We start from the raw sequence: 19,902 nt of genomic DNA, 5'->3' as shown, positions 1-19,902 counted from the left end.
TGACAATGAAATGGGTAGAATTTGTAGTCAACTTAAACTTTGTAACTATGTATAGTAGTTAGGATTTACTACTATAATAATACTATGTAGTAGTAGTAGTAGAACAGGAGATCTGGAATAGAACATTAGTAATAATTTTTGGGGAGAAGATTGCCTTGTGGTAGCCACGTTAAGTCTCTAAATTGAATTTTTGGTTTTTCAGCACAGTACATTTTTTGCTACAAAAATTGGCCACTCTTCTGTTCTAATGTTTGTTGAAAGCATTTTTAGAAACTGTTTTCAACCAGGTTGGGCTCTGTGGCCAGGATCAAAAGAACTGTGCACAGTGTTCTCCACATGCACCAGACCTTTTAGGGGCTCTCTTCTCACCTTGTCTCATTCCTCTTTCCCCTTCCAAGGGGCTTATGAAGACTCTCCAGAACAACATTCACTATGACATGAGGGGAAGATGGAAAGGGCACTGGTAATTCCTTTATATCTTATACAAGGGGCTTTTTGGATCCTGGTGCATATGTGGAAAACACCACCATCTCCTTTGTGCCATACTATGGCCTTTAAGATGAGCTGGGCAGCAGATTCTTCACAGTTACATCTGTGAGCTATGCCTTCCAGGGGTTCTTCACAGTAAGACCCTGAATAATTTACAGAAGTGCCTCACAACTTCTCTGATTAAACATTAATTTTCACTCTTGACATGTTGAATTAGTGGAGTTTTTTTTGTTTGTTTTTAATTTTGTGGATTGGAATGGTGAGTTTTGCTTTGGTTTTTGAATGAGTGGGGTGGGAAACATCAAAATGTACACTCTACCCTCTTCCCAAAGTATCTTGATTTGTAGGAATTGCATTGCAACTCATTACGGTCATTCTCATTTATAACAGCACCTTTATGTTAATCTTGCAGCTCTTGGTTAGAATGTTTATGAGGGTAGAGTGTACTGCATCAATTCACCTTCCATTTGTGTGTTGATGTGGCATTTATATTACATAGGAGTAATTTTTTTTCTGATTTTTTTTTCTTGTATCACCAGTGCACCTATTCCATTCTTCCATCGCTGTGCTCCTGTGAACATTTCCTGCTATGCCAAGTTTGCAGAGGCCCTGATCACCTATGTCAGTGACAGTAGTGTCTTGCACAGGCTGATTAGTGGAGTAATGACCTGCAGAGAGATTATTTTGGGACTTTGCTTGTTATCACTAGGTAATTGTTTTTTTTTTCGTTCTTAGCTATATCTATAGTACTGCAACAGGAGAATGTGAACATTTATGTCCCCAAAGTATGAAACGAAGCATATTCAGTATTACATATGTCAGGAAACTATTTCAAATTTTATATTTCCTACCCAACAGCTGAATTAAATGTACTTTAAAATGTTGTGTGCATTAATACTCCTTGTGCTTAATTAATGTGCTGATTTCAACATGGTTCAGTATTACTACCAGTGAACCCTTTGCCTTCTTTAAAATGAAAAACAAAATTTTAACTACCAGTATATAGTATTTAGGAGCCTTTTAGTTAGGCTTCTGAGTATACTCTCTCAATTTGTATTCAAAGTGCTATGTGAATATAGCTGCAGAAATCTTAAAATATTCAGGGATTTTGGTTAAAAGCAGGACTTTAGTCCTATAAGCTCGTGTGAATTGGCGACCATCTGAGAAAAAACACACAGGCTGCTCTGAGCCTCTCAGAAAGGGAGCTGGGCATAAGTCCCAATAAATAAATGAATAAATTTGTTATATTTCAGTCAATTTGAACATTAAAGGTTGTGATAATATAGGTGCTCCTGTATCATTATTGAACAAAATACAGGAAAACTTACAACTTAATTTTTTAAGAAATCTGCCATTAATTTGAGGAAAAAACCCCAGTTTTAATATCTTCTCTTTTCTCATTGCAGAAATATACCAGACACAAAATAGCCTAACAAATGTTTTTTTTTAAAGTGTGCCTTAACTTTTATCCCAACCAGTTAAAATTTACTCAGATGAATTGATTTGAAAAACAAGCATGTTTCATGAGTATCTTTGTACCCCTGAAAAAGGGCTCTTCCCCTTTCAGAATTTGTTCATGGGATGCTTGAACAGGCACTGGGAGGGAGAAAATGCCTCTGAAAATCAAGCTGATGTTTCCTTTTTTACTGTACTGCTGCAGTGAAATCATCACGGTTCTGTAACACAGGGTGCACCTATCTATGTGGGCATCAGAATGTGAATCCAGTAGTAGATACTGTCTGTCTACACCGGGGTGTCAAACGCATTTCATACAGAGGGCCGAAGTTAGCATTCAGGGCAACTGCTGAGGGCCAGAAGTGATGTCATTAAGCAGAAAGTGACATCACTAAGCAGCTGATGGCCAGAAAGCGGCACCTTGTTCTCATATAGAAGGTCATTAACTGCAAATGACAGGAGAGAAAATATGTAAAACTTGATCAGATTTCATGATATGGAAAAGCCCAATTTTCATGTGGGCTGTCATTTCAGCAGTAACACCTCAGCACTGCTCAGCAGCTGAGGGCCAGATAAATAGCTTCCAGGGGCCGCATCCGGCCCCCAGGCCTTATGTTTGACACCCGTGGTCTACACTATGTTGCTCTGACTAGAATGCGTGCTTGAATGTACATTCTAATAAGCATTCTGGCGTGACTGCAACTTGATCTGGGTTTCAGAGTGAGGGTAATGTGGCTCTTTGTGCCACAACTTACATCACCATGTTGTCAAATCTAATTAACACCATGATAACATCATGTTATGTGGTCCTTGATGGGTTGTGATTGAAAGTGAAAAAAGCAATCTCGCTCAAAGTTTTAAAGATGGTGCTTTGGCAGGTTGGGAAAGCAATTACTGTGTTGAAATGACATATAAAAAGTGGAAAAGGCAGAAAGTTGGGTTGATTAGCATGTTCTATGCATCCCTCTAATGTTAACTTTCACCTCAAATATTTGAGGATTAAAATTTGATATGACTTTGACATTAGTTAGTTGATCTATCAATTACATTAAAGTTTGCTAGCCTAGTTAAAAGCCTTTCATTGATGAGAATGATTTCTCATTAGTAGAAATACCTTTGCAGAAGATCTTAAATAAGTACCAGCTGTCTCTAGTACGTTCTTGTGTTGTATGTCATATGTGGAAAGCCACATCAACCTGAGTATTTTAATTAAATTTTATGAACTTTTTTTTGGTCAACCATACTCATGTTAGATGACTTAGGGCGCAATCCTATCCTACACTGTTACAGGCAAGCCAGGAGGCTTGCGCTGTATTCAGCTCAGGATAGTGGCCATAAGCAGCTCAGCCAGAGGCAAGGGGAAACATTTTCCCTTACCTCTGGTTAAGGGCTGCTGGCCCCTATGGTCTCCTCGGACTTGTGCCACCTCTTGAGGTGGCCCAAGTCTAAGGAGAGTGGAGCAGCCTGAAGCTGCTCCGTTCTCCCCAGGAACGGGGATTGGGATCCAGCATAACTGCCAGATCCCAGCCCCACCTCCTGCTGCCCGCCTGCCCGCCCACCCCCCAGGGCCTACAGGTCCTGAATTATAAATACCAATTAAAAGATATTGTAATAACTCAAACAATATGATATAGCGAAACTAAGTTAGTCATGACTAAACAATTTTGAAGTCAGTGGACCAAATTAGTCACCACTGACTTAACTCCTGTGTGATTCAAAGAAAGAAATGGAGATTCTACAATGTGGTGGGGAAATGTAAAATGATCACCTAAGCATTTAAGCCCACATAAAGTATTATTGAAAAAAATTGAGATATGCCACATTAGGTTTGTAAGAAAATGAAAATGAGGGAGAAGCCAACACCTCTAAAAAAACATTGTTATTGGAATAGAGATGTAGAACTCTGAACATGATCAGCACATCATTAAAATTATTGTTTCTGCTCAATCTTTTGTGTCTATAATTTTAAGATGCAAAAATCCAAAGAGTTATGGTTGCTTGGTCAATACGATAGACTTTATTCCCTTTTATTTCCCTGTCGGTTTTCTCACCGTGTATGTATTATAATGAGTGGCAAGTGAATATACAAAATGTTGGTGACTATTGGGATTTATAGTTGGCAATTCTAGATGAGATTAGAAACTGTCCAGTACAGATATCTATTCTCACTCTTACGGCCCAATCCTTCCATTGCTGGCCTATGCAGTGCAGCGGTGGTGGAACAGCCTTGACTGCATCCTGTTTGCCAGCTGGGTCCCGTACAGCAGCAACAATGTTTGTAGATAAATTTTTTACTAACCTACACTGCTACTTTCTGGGCCCCAGTGGACCTGTTTGGATCTACACCAGCTTTTTTTGCAATCCCTTTGGTAGGTGCAAAGGGGTGTGTAAGGCCCAGTCCAGGGACATAGAATCTTGTGGATGCAGCTGCCGCTGAGATCTGCCACTGGTCTGGTTTTATCCCTACCCCAATTCTCCCCTGAACCAGCCCCTCCACCAACTTACCTACTCTGGTGGAAGTTTGATGGCCTGCTGCTGCCTGTACGGGGCTTCCCAGCTTCTGTGCACTTGGTAGCAAGCGATTAACAGAGCGACTTGTGTGATGGTGGGCCCAGCCTTATACTGACAGATTGTGAGATCTTTCAGCATAATGCCCTGATGAGATTGGACCATTAACCCATCAGCATGTGACTATTAAATTCATTGATTCATCTCTCAGTGTTTAGGTACTTTGAACATTTGGTGTAACATAGGTGTGAAAACAGTGGCTAACCACGTTCATTCCAACTACAGCAACTTTCCAAATTACACTTGCGCTCAGGAAGTGACTGAAGCTATTCAACCTTTTCCATGCCAGTAAAGTTGGTGGCAGGCATCTTGCCTGTCATAGAAAGCACCAAAGATAATCGGTACTGTTATGGAGGTTTGTTGAGAACTTGGAACATAGGTAAATAGAAACAGCCAGCTCTTTTGTACCTATGCAAAAGCACCACAAATGAATAGACTGTGCCTACACAAAAGAGCTGATGCTGCTGTCTGTAACTCGAACATCAGTAACTTGGATGTCCGTAAATCAGGGAACTGCTATATATCAGTATGATACCAAGTGAATCTAAGATAGATCATAGGTAGTGAAACTGCCATTGGACAAGACCTTCACACTCCGAAACCATGAAGAGCTAGACAAATAATAATACAGGTATTTATATACCGCCTTTCTTGGTCGTCAGATTTCTCCTCAGACTTTAATTCAAGGCAGTTTACATAGGCAGGCTGTTCTAAATCCCCATAGGGATTTTTACAATTGAAGAAAGGTTCTATCTTTCAAGAACCACAACATTTCAGATGGATCTTTCTGATCTGGTATCACATGCTGGCCTCCAGTTTCCTCCCACACAAGCTGACAAGCAGCTCCTTCATCTCTCACATGAAGGGCAGCCAAGACACTTCTTCACTCACACCAAAGAGCAGGTGGAATAACTCGGCTCAGCTTGTCAGCTGCTTCAAGGTCTCGCCATTCACAGTGCCAGTGGCCTCAAACTGGCGACCTTTGGATGTTATCTTCAGGCAAACGGAGGCTCTACCCTCTAGACCAGACCTCCTGCCCATGATGTCTGACAGATGTCTGATGTCAGACAAATACATGTCTGACAGCTAAAAGATCTTGTTAAATGACCTCTCCTGACTAAGGCAGATGAAGCACAAAGTAGTATGTGGCTCTTGTCACGATCTTAACATCTTAATTCATAATTGTGCTTGATGAGCATGAGTGTCTGCATGGAACTTCTTGGATTATGCTCACCATGAGTTGTGCAATGTTTGCAACTCATGATAATAATCCCACGATTTTCTCATGTCACATTTGTTCTTTCATTGTACTTGTCTACATCTGTGTGTGTGTGTGTGTGTGTGTGTGTGTGTGTGTGTAATTTTATAGATAGGCACACACTCATAAATGTTCATACAAATGTTAGTTTTGTTTAACTGACAAATCCAGAAATGGAATAGAATAGGTGACTTTTTCTGTACATTTTTTATATAAACAGTTCATAGTGAATGCAGAATAATCACTAATGTGCAGTTATATTTGTATGGGTCAGGTCAGGTTAAATATATGTATAAAAGTATTTCTGCTTTCAATAATGTTCTGCTTATTTTTTTGTTTACCTGTAGTGCTTTCCATGATTCTGATGGTGATAATCAGATACATCTCAAGAGTTCTTGTTTGGATCTTAACAATTCTAGTTGTTCTGGGATCACTTGGTAAGTAGTTGCAGCTGTTTTTGTTTTGACTGTATGATTAAAAATATATCTTCTTGCTTTTCCCACACTTGAAAATATATCCACCATACTTACCATACTTACTAGTGCCTTTCTTACTATTTCTTCAACCTGTATTTCCACCATCTTCCTATGGTGGTACCTATCTGCCTGAACTTGGGAAGACAGAGTGAGCAGGACTTGGAATGCCCTTATTAAAGGAATGGTCAGAAAAACTTGAAAGGGTTAAAAAAACAAGGGAAGAAAACATTTGCAAAAATCTGGAAACTACCCCACTGACTCAGTTCAGATCAGTTCAGTACAAGGAGTGGGACACATACATGCACCATGGGTTGTGTTGATTTGGAGTGGATAAACTGAAAATGATGCTTTATATCAATAGTTACAGCCTGTGACAACTCAGTGGAGAACTAGTGCCTTTCTTGCCTGCTCTTGCTTTGTTTAAATATTCACTTTCTGCTTTGGGAACAACTGATTTCCAACTGTTGTCACCCTGTGAACTATTAAAACTATACCCTTGGGAACAATATCAGACTGATCATTATCAAGGTTTAAGGATTTCTTAAACCAGGATACAGCCAGTTATCTAGAAGCAAAGTAAAATCAGATTCAAAGCATTTACATTGCATAATGACTTCACATTGATGAATTTGAGAAATAACACAAAAGGGCAAAAATAGCAGGTAGGAAAATACCAGTGGATCCCAATATCCATGGGGGATGCATTCCTGGACCCCTGCAGATAAGGGGGAACCCTGTCTCCACATCCCCCAAAACCCATTACCTTTGTTTGTAATAGTCACATGAAATAGCTCTTGCTTTAACCAAGCAAGCAGGTACACAGCCTCCTGCAATTATTGCATGGCTCTTGCTTTTACAGGCAAGCAGGCAGGCTAGAAAGGACAGTAAACATTAGCTCCCTGCTATTGCTTCCTGTTAACATTCACATTCACTGTAAACATTTCATGCAACAATTACAAACACAAACAAAGGTAATAGATGCAGAGAGACAGGGGGTTGGGGAACTGCAGATCTGATAGAGGGGCCCACCTGTATAGTTATACAAGATTTAAACAAAAACTATATAGTACTGTTACACAAGTGATATTGATTTAGTTGGTCGTAATTGCATAGAAACAAGATATATAGTTAGCCGCCTTGGGTGGCCTTTGGGAAGAAAGGCGGAATATAAATCTAATAAATAATAAAAATAAATAAACTTGGTGAAGTTCCATTTTTACAATGCAAATAGACATAACGTCTTGTGCTAAAAGTATTTGGGGGAAGAAAAAGAGTATTTTTCACAGGAGAGAAGCTGAGGAAGGTGGCTCCCAACCAAAGGAGATAGATCTTTTAGCCTGTAGTTTTAGCTGGAAAAGAGGTAAGCCTTTTGTCTTTGAAATTACTAGGCCCACTGATGTGGGTTAAGTGTCAGAGAAGATTGCATTCATTTATTACGATGTCTCAGTTATGTTATTCAGTGGATAAACTGTGCAGAGCAGGATATAAATACTGATCTGACCCTTTACTCTCTGGATAGGCATCTAGCTTCAAGTGTGTGTGTTTAAATGCATAACTCCTGCATGCCTTGAATTACAGGTAGAGGTAATAAACAGGAATACAGAGAAATAAAATATTAAATATGTAACACTGCCATAATTGGGTGTCATTGCAAGTCAGGATGTTCTAACAAAAAAGAATACGCTGAAGAGAACCCACTTATTTTTCAACCGGTGGCAAAAAAATTCACAGAGAAGGGATAAATTGGTGTTTCTTTGCAAGGGGGTTTCAAAGATGGAGAGAAATGCTCCCCCTCTTGCTTTCATTCCCTCAGATTGTTTGGTCTTGTTTGGTCTTTGAGCTTGTTTGGTCTCCCCTCCACCCATCCTGCCTTGCTCCCTCTCCACTTCACCATCTCTAGCTCACTCAGCCTCTTCCCACCCTGGCATACTCCTTGCTTTCTCTTTCCTTAACCCTTCACATGCTCTCTCTCTCTCTCTCTCTCTCTGGATTTCTCTGACACACACCCTTACTTCTAGGGGCCATCACTGCTCTTGCTTCTTCCAGCTGCCTTTTTCAAAACGCAGAGGCTAGGATGGAAGAAGAACGTGAGAGCAACAGAGACTTAGGGACAAATCCTATCCAACTTTCCAGTGCTGATGTAGATGGATATGATTTGACCCTTAAAGTGGCAGGCTAGAGCAGACTGTTCCCTGCTGCTTTCTTCCATCCCTGACTCTCTTATAAAGGCAGGAAGTGTCGCAAGGAGGAAGTGACCCCTGGGAGGAGCAGTGGTGATGGTATTAGTAGCCATGTAGGAAGAGGCCAATAGGGGTGGGAGGGTGTTGGATGCCATGCAAAGCAAATTAAGTGGAAGTAAATAGTTTGTTGTGCTGCAGACCTTCATGTCTCATTATCCCCTTCATCCTATCATCTTCTTGGGTCCTCTGCCTTGTGACATCATAGCTCTACCTCCACCCAGCTCCACTATGCCCCTGTGTATGACAGCGACACTCATGGTTTCCATAATGGTATAAGTCAGATGTTTACCAGCTTGCATGGGAGAGGAAGGGGTCTCTCCAGTGTGCTTGAGGCAGCAAAGTATAGAAGGCTGCAAGGAGTTAATGTCAGTTAGACTTCTAGTCATGCTGCTGTTCAGCAGATCCCAGTTCGCCATCTGTTTTACATAACCTTCTCCTGCCCATCCTTAATCCCTTCTGATGAGGGAATAGAAAAGCACCATCTCCTTAAAGGTGCCTAGTAAAGGAGAGCCTTCTTTGATCAGATGTGTTTTGTGAAGCCAGAGTACCATTCTATACTCACATTTTATGTTGGAACAGAACAGTTATATCTGAGCCTAGCCTGCTAACAATGGTACTGAGGGAACCAGTAGCTTTTCTTAAACACTGCTGTGCATCTATTTTCCAAATGAAAATGCGGCATGTCTCTTTTTCAATGTGAACACAGGTGGCACAGGAGTGTTATGGTGGCTGTATGCTAAACAGCGGAAGTTTCCCAGTGACACTCTTAATACTATTACTGTTGATCAGCTTCAGCTTCAAATAGCCAAAGACAATCGCCAGGCCCTCCTGATCTATGCCATTGCAGCTACAGTCTTCACAGTGAGTATTTAACCATGTGTTCAATAATGTTACACATGAAGCTTACATACTGGGTGTAGGCAGAAAAGTGGTCAACTTTGTGTGTTGCTTTTACTCAGGGTGACCAGATACAATAGAGGGCAGAGTTCCTGTACCTTTAACCATTGTATTGAAGTGGGAATTTTGGCAGGTGAGGCTTTTCAAACCCTTCCATGTTGAGCTGCACCTGCCAAAATTCTGTCTTCTACACCATGGTTAAAGGTACTGGCACTCTGTCCTCCATGCACCTCCATAGATCAGCTTCTGCAAATCATAACTTTCTAGCACATGGACACATAGTAAAATGGACATGTGCAGTCCATATGCATGAAGCTGTACACAGGTATATCCTCCCCTCCGCACTTCCTAATGTAGAAATATCATGTCTGGATCAGCCCTTGGAAAATGTTGTGGGGTAGCTGGTAGTTTGTACACATATGAGATAGGACAGCCCAAGCTAATCTAACATCTGAGGCAGTACCACACTCACCCCATCAAATTCTGCCTTCCACCAGTATGCAAGTAAGCTTACACACCAGCACTTCTCTGCATCAGTGTGAGCACTAGTGGTATGAGTACCAACACTCCCCCCATTAGTACCCAGCACAAACAGCCGGTTGTATCCACCATCCTTGTCTATCTCAAGCTCTGCTTTTTCTAAACTGACAGCGGGGTGAATACTGGGAGTACAGCTTCATGTCGCTGAGGGGGTGCTTTTACTCACACTGGACTGTAGGACGTTGCAGGAAGTGTAGGGTGCCCCGTGCAGCCCTCCGCAGGGCTCCCTGAGGTTTGGAATGTTCAAAACAAGTGATTGCAAAGCGACCCACCAGTTTGAGAACCACTGCCCTAGACAGTAAAATTAATCTAAAATATAATGAGGTATCTTCTTCCTTATGCAGGTTATCTTACTGCTGATAATGTTAGTTATGCGCAAACGAGTAGCTCTCACTATTGCCTTGTTCCACGTGGCTGGCAAGGTCTTCATTCACCTGCCACTGCTAGTCTTCCAGCCATTTTGGACTTTCTTTGCTCTCTTGCTCTTCTGGATATATTGGATCATGGTCTTGCTCTTCCTTGGTACCACAGGTATGTCTTGTATAATTTCAGAATTTTTCTTTTGCTACATTCCAAAGAATGAAAGAATTGATGTGCTCTCACTGGAGGTTTGAATTAATTGAAATGTAGCTGAGGGCCTCAAACAAAACACCATTTTGTTTTTTAAAAGAAAAACATTGTTGGGGGTGTGTGTTGTAAATACATCAAGATCACACTGACGTATGGCCTAATTGACCCATAGTTCCTCAACATATGTACCTTGGTGTTGGAGGCTCTGCTCCTGTCCTTCACACTTAGTGTTTGTGGAAAACACCACAGTATGCCTGCAACACTTTGTGTTGCATCTCAAAGGTAGAAGATGTTTTACCTGTGAGTGTAATAGTCCTATCCTGCTTCTCGTATTTCTATCATGAAAATATTTCTATCCTGCTTCTCTACATCTCAAAGTGGATGTTTTATAAATGCTACAATCTTGCAAAATGAATATTAAAAAACTTTCCTTTTTGTTTCTGCTTCTAGGTAGCCCTGTCAAAAATGATCAAGGTGTTGTGGAGTTCCAGGTCACAGGTGTACTGAGATACATGTGGTGGTATCATGTTGTGGGGCTGGTTTGGATCAGTGAATTTATCCTTGCCTGTCAGCAGATGACTGTAGCGGGGGCTGTTGTAACATACTATTTCACAAGGTGAGAAGTTGGGGGGGGGAGAGTGAGGTGGAGGTGAGGTGCTAGGTTGATAAAATCTAACTGGGAATGAGCAGATGGTTTAATAAAATGAGAAGGTGAAACAATGGCAGAGTCACAGCTAGTGACCTTGCATTGAGCTGGTTGAGGCCTTTGTACACTCAAGATACAGCTTCTTTAACAACCATCCTTTTAGCAAAAAGCAATGATGTTTCTGTAAGGCACCATGTACCTGAGTGGTACTATATCAATAATAATGATATTTGGATCATTATTTTTGCAAGCATCTTGCATCACTAAAATAGTATACTGAGTGATTACAAACAAAAGTTGTAATCTGTCGCCCCTAAAATCAAGAAGCATATTGCCTTTGATTTAGTGATCCAGTGTGTGAGTTACAGTAAAGACATAATATGCTGGCTCCCCAAGTTATCGATGTCCACATTAAGGACATTATAGTTCAGGATGGCTGTGTGGACACTATCACACAGGTGCAGTATGTCCTTTGTGGTATTTTTGTACAGGCGCATTAGTGCTAAGGTAGCAAGGGCCAGCTGTTTCAACAGCTACATATGTTCCAGCTTCCATACAGACCTCTATAGCTGAATTAGTATGTACATAGGGGGCTTCCAGTGTTTTGCTTCCAATTCTCTCTAAGATTTTGTTAAAGAAATGCTGCATGCATCAGTGGCCACTTCTGAAACACACTAAAAAAAAAAATCAACCAATGCAATAGCAGTCTCTGTCCTTAAAAACTACAGCATTTAAAAGGTGGGTGTAGATATCTTAGGAGTCTGCCTAGTTTTAAATTTTAATCAGCAAGCTAATTTGGGTTTGTCTCTTTTTTTTTTGAGGCTTTTACATGGATCTGAATTGGTGCCTTCATTTTGCCTGGCAAGATACATCCAAAAGATTGAATTAATTCTATATGACATTAAAAAATTTTTTTCTTCTGCTGATGCAGAGCATTGGAGTCATTAGGTGGTTACTGTGATGAGCTATGTAAAGCCCCACTGATCCAGAAAACACAGGAGACCAGTTAATGCTGTGAAAGACCAGACATATTACTAGGTCATTTTGCCTCCTTAGTCATGGATTCCCAAATTCTCTTTCCTGGGACTTTAAATGCAGGATATCAGTTATCTCTGAGACTTGAAATGGGGCTGAACAGGTGGCCCCACAAAGACTTCATCTAAGGCCCTTCACAATTTCAGATGGCCCCTGAAGCATGCCATTGCTACCTATTTTTGTATGCTGAGTCTATCTATTATCTCTGTTTTTATTTTAAATTTTTTTCACAGAGAAAAAAGGAATCTGCCATTCACGCCAATTCTGGCATCTGTCAATCGCCTGATCTGTTACCATTTAGGAACTGTGGCTAAAGGGTCTTTCATTATTACCTTAGTGAAGATTCCACGGATGATACTCATGTATATTCATACCCAAGTAAAAGGAAAAGTAAGGGAAAATCCTTCACTACCTAATCCTTACTATTCTGCTACAGTACATACTGTATGTTAAGTGAAAATGAAATATGAAAAATGTAAATGGGAAATTGAACTTTGGAACTGTGTGCCTGGAATGCTGAGACAGTAGGAAAGGTAAACAGTAAAAAATAAAAATTGCCTTTTTTCTCCTGATGAATAGAATAAGCTTTCTCAGACACAAGTAGTATATGACAGTTTTTGGGGAGAGAAGGCAGAAAATCATGAGGTTGTGTTATATACTGGAAAAGGAATAAGTTTTGTTAACTGTAGATATTTACATAATGAAATATCTGAGTTTCATTGTCCAAATGTTGTCATACTCTGTACTATCTTCTCAGGTTTCTGAGATTTAAAGCTCTACCTACTTTAAAAGTTATGACAGTATGTTAGGGCTTACTATAGATCAGGGGTGACCAACTGCAGCATGCCATGTGCCACTTCTATGTTCAGAATCTTGAATATGCCACTCTACCTCCTCCAGCTTGGCCAGGATGCCCCATACTATCGAGGGGGGGGCGGGGTCCAGCACCATCTGCCTCCAGTGGCAGCTAGACCTGCTGTGCTTCCAACCCACTTGCCAAAAACTGGACCAGGAAGGTAGTGACTCAGCATGCCTTGTGTGTGGGTAACTGGTGGCCATTCAGTCTGCACTAGCCCACCTTGGCAGTGGCAGCCTTCACACCAAGCCAGTTTGTGTGGTTGGCTGCTAAGGTTTTGCCCAGGTCGCCAACAAGGGGGATCAACTCTGCTGTGCGTGCCACTTTGGAAGTGCCTGCTTGCCACTAGTGGCTCACATGCCGCATGTTGGCCACCCCGGCTATAGATGATTCAGTGAAATTGAGTCATGAAGTTGCTAACCCTTCTAAGGACAAAGCTATACTTTTGAAGTTCTAATCAACATTGTAAGATTAATTGGGGAGGAATAAAACCAGGCTTTTAGGGTATTTAGCTCAGTTTGCTCATGGATACAGACTGTAGTCCAGCATTCAAGAAACTAAATGATAAGATGCCACTTATCATTCTTAGCCACTGCCAGAATCTGGTTCGTGGGCAGACTGGGTCCAGAGATGTAGTATATGGTTCAGGTATCAGTACCACACCCTTTTTATAATCATACATGTTTTTCCATGCATGGGATGGAGTAAAGACACGTTGGTGTCCATACATTGTTTGTAGAGGCAGTCAGCAGCCGTTTCATTCTTCTCTCACATTCACAATGATGGAAATAACTGTCAACTATCTCAGTATACAGCCTGATTATCCTGAGGCTTTCCGTATGACTCTACACAGGAAGGTTTGTAGGTTGTGAAAAAGCAGCTGATTCACAAGTGTAACTTGGCCTTCTGTACCTGTCTAGCTGAACGAGCCACTGAATTAAAATTCAGTTATAAGCTCTTTGTACAAGTAAGCATACACGTAAAATGAGAGTTGTATCTGAAGTAGCAAAGTATTTTAAAAACATCCCATGTTCTAGCACTTGATGCACTATAATGTTTCCTTTGGAGTAATCCTTTTTTCATGTGTCACTCTCCTCATCTCAGGAAAATGCCTGTGCTCGGTGTATTTTGAAAGCCTGCATTTGCTGCCTTTGGTGTCTAGAAAAGTGCCTGACTTACCTAAATCAGGTAAGATTTTCTTTAGCTTAGTGTTCTTTCTGAAAGAGTGGCATATTGAATCTCACCCTCTCTCGCAGTCTGATTTAAACCAAAGGATTGCCAATTTGTATCTTGGTATTTGAATGCACTTAAGAATGTACTGCAGGCAGTAGCATCTTTTCTGGAAATAAGGTGCATATTCCTTACCTGCTGATAACAAATCTAATGTTTTGGACAAGAAGCAGTCATATTTCAGCAGTGAAGCAAATTTGTGCAGTGGTTTGAATTGTATATGGGTCCATCACAGTCAGCACAACAAGGGGGGCATGCTTCATTTGTCTAATATTTAAGCATCATCCCTTTTAAAAAATGAGTACCCATAATTGTCCCTTTTAGCTTGAGGGAAATCTGCTATGAATTGCAGTGGGGTAACTATAATCATTTATATAGATTTCCTTGGAGTGTTATGCTTTAGCTCTTCAATTTTTTTTCCTTTGTATTTGTCACATTTGAACATCTGCTTAAGTCATTTTGCTTAAGTCATTCCTGTACTTTATTTCTTAAATATATATGTTCTAAAACTCATCTATGTCGGTAAAATGTTGGTATCATCTCTCCAGTCAGTCTTGGGAAGACAGAATATATAAAAGTCCTCTTAGGCCGCCAGAGAAGTTGGATAGTAAAAACCCCTTCCAAACATTTATTGACATGATCTTATATATTATTTCCTTATAACTGTGAATCCAGTTTCAAGCAGTATTGCTCTTTTGTTAAATCTCTTGGATCGGTTCATATCCAAGAAATCTTTTGAATCGGTTGATAGTACACAATGTGAGCTTATCACTAATTAAAAGATAGACCACAAATAGCAGAAACAGATAATAATCTATTATTTAATGCAAGAATTCCATTAGCTGTCTGGAGAGAACACCTATCTGTTAATTATTACAATATCAACATGTTGGGGTTTGGCTGGAAGACCTGTATGTTCTATGTACGTATCCTGTGGCTAGATGCAAAGTTTCAACTATTTGAGCCTTCTTTTTCCATGCTACCAGCAGTCACTTCACCACAATGTGTGTAATAGAACTCTTTTAGTCTTTAAGAAAATTATTAGGCAAAACACAAGCAGACCTGTCCATATGGCTTTGAAACTTGGAGGACTAGTGAAACCCCAAATCATGACATTGTTCAGAACACAGCTAGGCATGCCCAATTTGCCATTCATCATATCAAATGGAGCCCATTAGGCATGCCAGGTTTTGCAGACCTAAGGGCCCAATCTTTTCCAGCTTTCCAGCATCAGTGCAGCTGCAATGCAACCCCAAGGCAAGAGAACAAATATTCCTATACCTTGAGGTGACCTCAGACCACTGTAGGATACACAGTTCAAGGCCCATTGACACAACTGAACCAGTACTGGAAAATTGGATAGGATTGGGCCCTAATTGGGCAGCAAAAGCAAGCTATTTATTGAGCACTTTGTGACTGCCATACATGGTTGTTGTGTTGCATTAGACTTGGTGGGTTGTAAGTTCCACTCTAAGGACTTCTGGTGAACACCTTAGCCACTCTGTTTACAGCCGAGATGGGAGAGCTCTTTATTCTTTCGAAAGCCCATAACAACACTAGGGGGGAGAAATCTGTCTGTCTTTAGTGGAAAAGGTGGATTCTCAGAGCTGTGTCTGAACAGTTGCTTGGGCAGGGTGCTCTGCCTGATTGAGATTCCCTTGTTAAGTATCTAAATTTTTTTTTAAGTTTGTTTTGTTTACCAGTTACCTTCTAACTTTGGTTCTCAAACTTTTTAGCACCAGGAGCCACTTTTTAAGATGACATTCTTTTGGGACTCACCTAAATTTATGGGATTTTAACAAAGGTGACCTAGAAAGAAATAATATTTTTATTTATTTATAAATAAAATTTGATTATGTATTTGCAAAAATACTCCTTCCATTTGAGTCCATATCAATGGACTCCAATCTGGAGTCCATTCCATGAACTCCAGTCATCAGTTCCAGTCTCCTCAGGTAAGACCAAAAATTTAACTATCTAGGACTTAGAAGAAGTAGTGTTAGAAGAAACAATTGAAGAAGCAGATTACTGTTCTTTCTGGATTACTGATTACTTTCCTGAAAGTTCGGTGCACTTTTCCGTAGGCTGCATTGTGCATCAGGTGTTGAGTACCGAGTTCCAAGAATCTGACAAATCTTCCCTTTTCCTGCATATTTATAAAAAACATCCACATGAAAGATGTTTATCTTGGCATGCCAGCATCTGGTACCTTCAGGAAACCTTTTCCTAATGTTCTGCTAGCAAGTATCACTTCCAGTGTTAGGAAACAAGTAGAGAAATATAAAGGTGAAAACAAGGGTGTATATGAGGACAATTTTTAGTGAAGAAGGCAGTACATTATTTCATGTTGTATCAGCAAGATGTGAAATTTTGACCCTCATTTTAGCTAGAATATACAGAGTGAACCAAAAGTAGGTGGACAATAAATAAATACAATATAATATAACACAAATGCCATAGTTATAATGAACACCATGGTTATAGTATAACCCTAACGCAAACCCTATTCCACCTACTTTTGGTTCACCCTGTATTTTTGATCTGTTTGGCAAACTTGCAGGAGACTACACTATTTGTGGAGGAATATTTTAGTTTTGACAAGCATCTGGGAATGTCTTGAGTGTCCTAGTGGAAGAGACACTGACAAATGAAATGATTGTCTTTCATCTAGAATGCATATACAGCCACAGCTATCAACAGCACCAACTTCTGCACCTCAGCAAAGGATGCCTTTGTGATCCTAGTGGAGAATGCTTTGAGAGTGGCTGCCATCAACACAGTGGGAGATTTCATGCTCTTTCTAGGGAAGGTAGGTCTGCACCACAACTGTTAGGAAATCTCAAATCTCTCACTTTACGTGCACTCACAGCAGTGTACACTCTTTAAAAAATTTGGATAGCCTTTATACGCAATTCTACTTCTGTACCGTCAAAAGTAAAATTATGTGACCTGTATAAACTGGACAACTGTGCATAACATCTCCATTTTTCCATAACTTATTCTCCTGGGTTTGTGTTTCTGCTAATTTAAATAATTTATTTTCTTGCACTAATTAACATAGAGGAGTAAGCAGCTGTGCGAAGTGGTGGACCTTGACCCCTAAAATCTTTAAATCATATTCAGCCATACTTTGGCTTTTGAGATTGTAGGAGGTATCATCTAGATCAAGGATTTGTGACTTTGTTTTTAAATTCCCCCTTCAAGCATCACTTTTACAAATATCACCTTTTCCAGTTACCACTTTTGCAAATACCAGCACTGCCACCACAGATAGCAACTGAGCACAGAAGTAGGTGACTTGCCTCAGTTTTTGGGCCTGGCAGTTGCATTGTCACATTTTGCCCTCTGGTGTATCATTGTCCCATCCAGCTCCACTTCCAACAGATCAAGCCAGGCAAAGCAGTGTCATGCAGTCATCATGGCAGTGGGTCAAGTATTGCTTGCCATGCTGTACCACTTGTTGGCTCTTGTACCAAGTATCTCATATCTAGTTAAAAGGCACTAATCTGTATCCATTCAAGCATAGCAGTGCAGCCATAAGGACTATTTTTGTGCATTATTTTAATTGCAGATTTTGTGTCAACAGAAACCTGAATTTGTCACCTGATAACTGCCTTTTGCGCTTCCACAGAGTCATGGTGTGCATGTATCTCTGCTGGCACTTTTATGCTTCACTTTACCCTTTGAGTAGAAGCGAAAGGATGAATGAGACTGACCATGTCAGTTAATGTAGCACAGTGTTAAACAGAACACAATACTAAATGCTGCTGCTGCTTGGAAAAAAAGATGTTTTTTTCCTTTATCTTAAAATAGCAGTAGGAAGGGGGCTGCAGCAGATAGGGAGGGGGAATTTAACTCTTTTCCCTTGTGAAATACCCAACAAAAGTTTCCTTTGGGCCACAGAAGGGGGGTTTCTATTAGTAGAATAGTTGCACAACCCTTTGAGGAACTGGTCAAGAAATTGGAGTGTAAGAACATAGGAGTTGCCCTTGTTGAGGAATGAAAAGAAGCTGTAACCTTATAGTGACTGGAAAGCGTATGATCTTGAATCCTGATCCCAGTCCTTGACTGATCCTTTATTTTTGTAGTCCCAGATAGTTACATATTTATCTTAACTGTTGCTACAAGGTAGTCAGTGAATGAAGCAAGTTTTTTTTACATATTTCAAAACATGTTATCTTTAGCTCAAATACTCTACACATTAGTCAAATATGTCTAAAGCCCTGATGGTACTGGGGCCCTAAATATGAATTCCTTTCCTTCTGTTCATTGTGTATTAAATCACAGTGCAGCCAGCTGAACTTCCAAATGGAGACTTTGTAATTCAAAAAATAAACAAATCAATAAGTTGCAGTAGGAGTGAGCAAATAATTAGATATAATGGCCTGGGGGAGAGGGTTGCACAGTGAGGTTTGCTTGGAATGGATTTTATATGTACCATGAAGGTCTCCCTTGAGGGGAGAGAACACATTTTTCAATTGGCTGAAAATAACAGAATCATAGAAATGCTGAAACCAGCACTGCAGAAAAATCTCTCTTAGGCCCAAATCCTAACCCACTTTCCAGCACTGGCATAGCTGTGCCAGTAGAACATGTGCTGCATCCTGCAGTTGGGGGGCACTCACAGAGGCCTCCTCAAAGTAAGGGAATGTTGTTTCCTTACCTAGGAGCTGCATTGCCCTTATGTTAGTGCTGGAAAGTGGGTTAGGATTGCACCCTTAATGTCAATTAAACAGTGTTGCCTTAATCCAGCCTTGCTTTCTGACTTAAGACAACAGACAGACCAAAGTGGAATGCAATCTATTTTCACATGTAATATTCATTAAAAGCAGGATTCACACCTGAAAATGCATTCATTTTTCATGAAGCCACCATATATTTTTGAAAGAAATCTATTTGAAAGAAATGTTGAAATAAGCTTATGCTACTTTTCTCAAACATGTATTAAGGATAGTTAGAAGCTGGGAAGAATCACAGAATCAAATTAACCTTTCTTTTACAAACAGAAGAAAATGTTGGAAGAAACTGACTGTAGTATATCTGGAACAGAGGAATATCTTGGGTGAAGCCTGAGGGGCATGTGCCCCAGGCGCCTTGCAGGCTACCCCCTGGCTCTTCCCAGTCACTTCCAGGTCCTCCCCAAAAGTTGGGCAGTGGTTGCTTCACCACACCCTATCCTGACTTCTTTGAAGGCTTAGAGCCCTCAGAGAGAACATCACTTAACATTTACTCTGAGGGCAGGGCTTCGTGCACCTCGTTCCGGCTTCTGTGAAAGCTCTGAGCCTTCACAGAAGCTGGGACAGGGCACGGCAAAGCTACCAGAGCAGTGATGTCATCAAGTTGAGTGAGTCACAATGTCACGTGACCTCACTGCCCTGGGCACTGGGGCAATGTGTTATGCCCCTGATCTGGAAGAGGATTTAGAAAATAGTATTATCTGGAGGTATTTTTCACCTGGTCCTCTGCAGTTGGTCAGGATGCTCCTGATGGTGCTCTTGGCCTGGTGACCCATTCTGCAGGCCTCTGCGGGCCTCAGAAACTTCCATAAGCCACTTCTGGTTTTCAGAAGGCCACTTTCTGTTTGCTTCTGAAAACTGGAAGTGTCTTACGGGGTCTTCTGAGGCCAGGAGAGACCTAAGTAA

The 19,902-nt window shown here is 40.7% G+C and overlaps 1 protein-coding gene across 3 annotated transcripts in view; it reads left to right on the top strand.

Annotated features, from left to right (window-relative positions):
* SLC44A1 (solute carrier family 44 member 1) overlaps positions 1–19,902 on the top strand; it is a 113,596-nt gene that overhangs the window by 75,651 nt on the left and 18,043 nt on the right. For all 3 annotated transcript variants that reach the window (XM_066615172.1, XM_066615174.1, XM_066615171.1), the window contains 8 exons: positions 1,029–1,198; positions 6,118–6,207; positions 9,193–9,347; positions 10,268–10,454; positions 10,944–11,109; positions 12,408–12,564; positions 14,135–14,218; positions 16,932–17,069. In XM_066615172.1, the coding sequence (XP_066471269.1) occupies positions 1,029–1,198; positions 6,118–6,207; positions 9,193–9,347; positions 10,268–10,454; positions 10,944–11,109; positions 12,408–12,564; positions 14,135–14,218; positions 16,932–17,069 (1,147 nt within the window). The remainder of the gene's footprint in view (positions 1–1,028; positions 1,199–6,117; positions 6,208–9,192; positions 9,348–10,267; positions 10,455–10,943; positions 11,110–12,407; positions 12,565–14,134; positions 14,219–16,931; positions 17,070–19,902) is intronic.

Source organism: Tiliqua scincoides, chromosome 2 (genome assembly GCF_035046505.1).
Source record: "Tiliqua scincoides isolate rTilSci1 chromosome 2, rTilSci1.hap2, whole genome shotgun sequence".
Lineage (NCBI taxonomy): Eukaryota > Metazoa > Chordata > Lepidosauria > Squamata > Scincidae > Tiliqua > Tiliqua scincoides.
The sequence above is the reverse complement of the archived record's forward strand: the minus strand, read 5'-3'. Positions and strand labels throughout refer to the sequence as shown.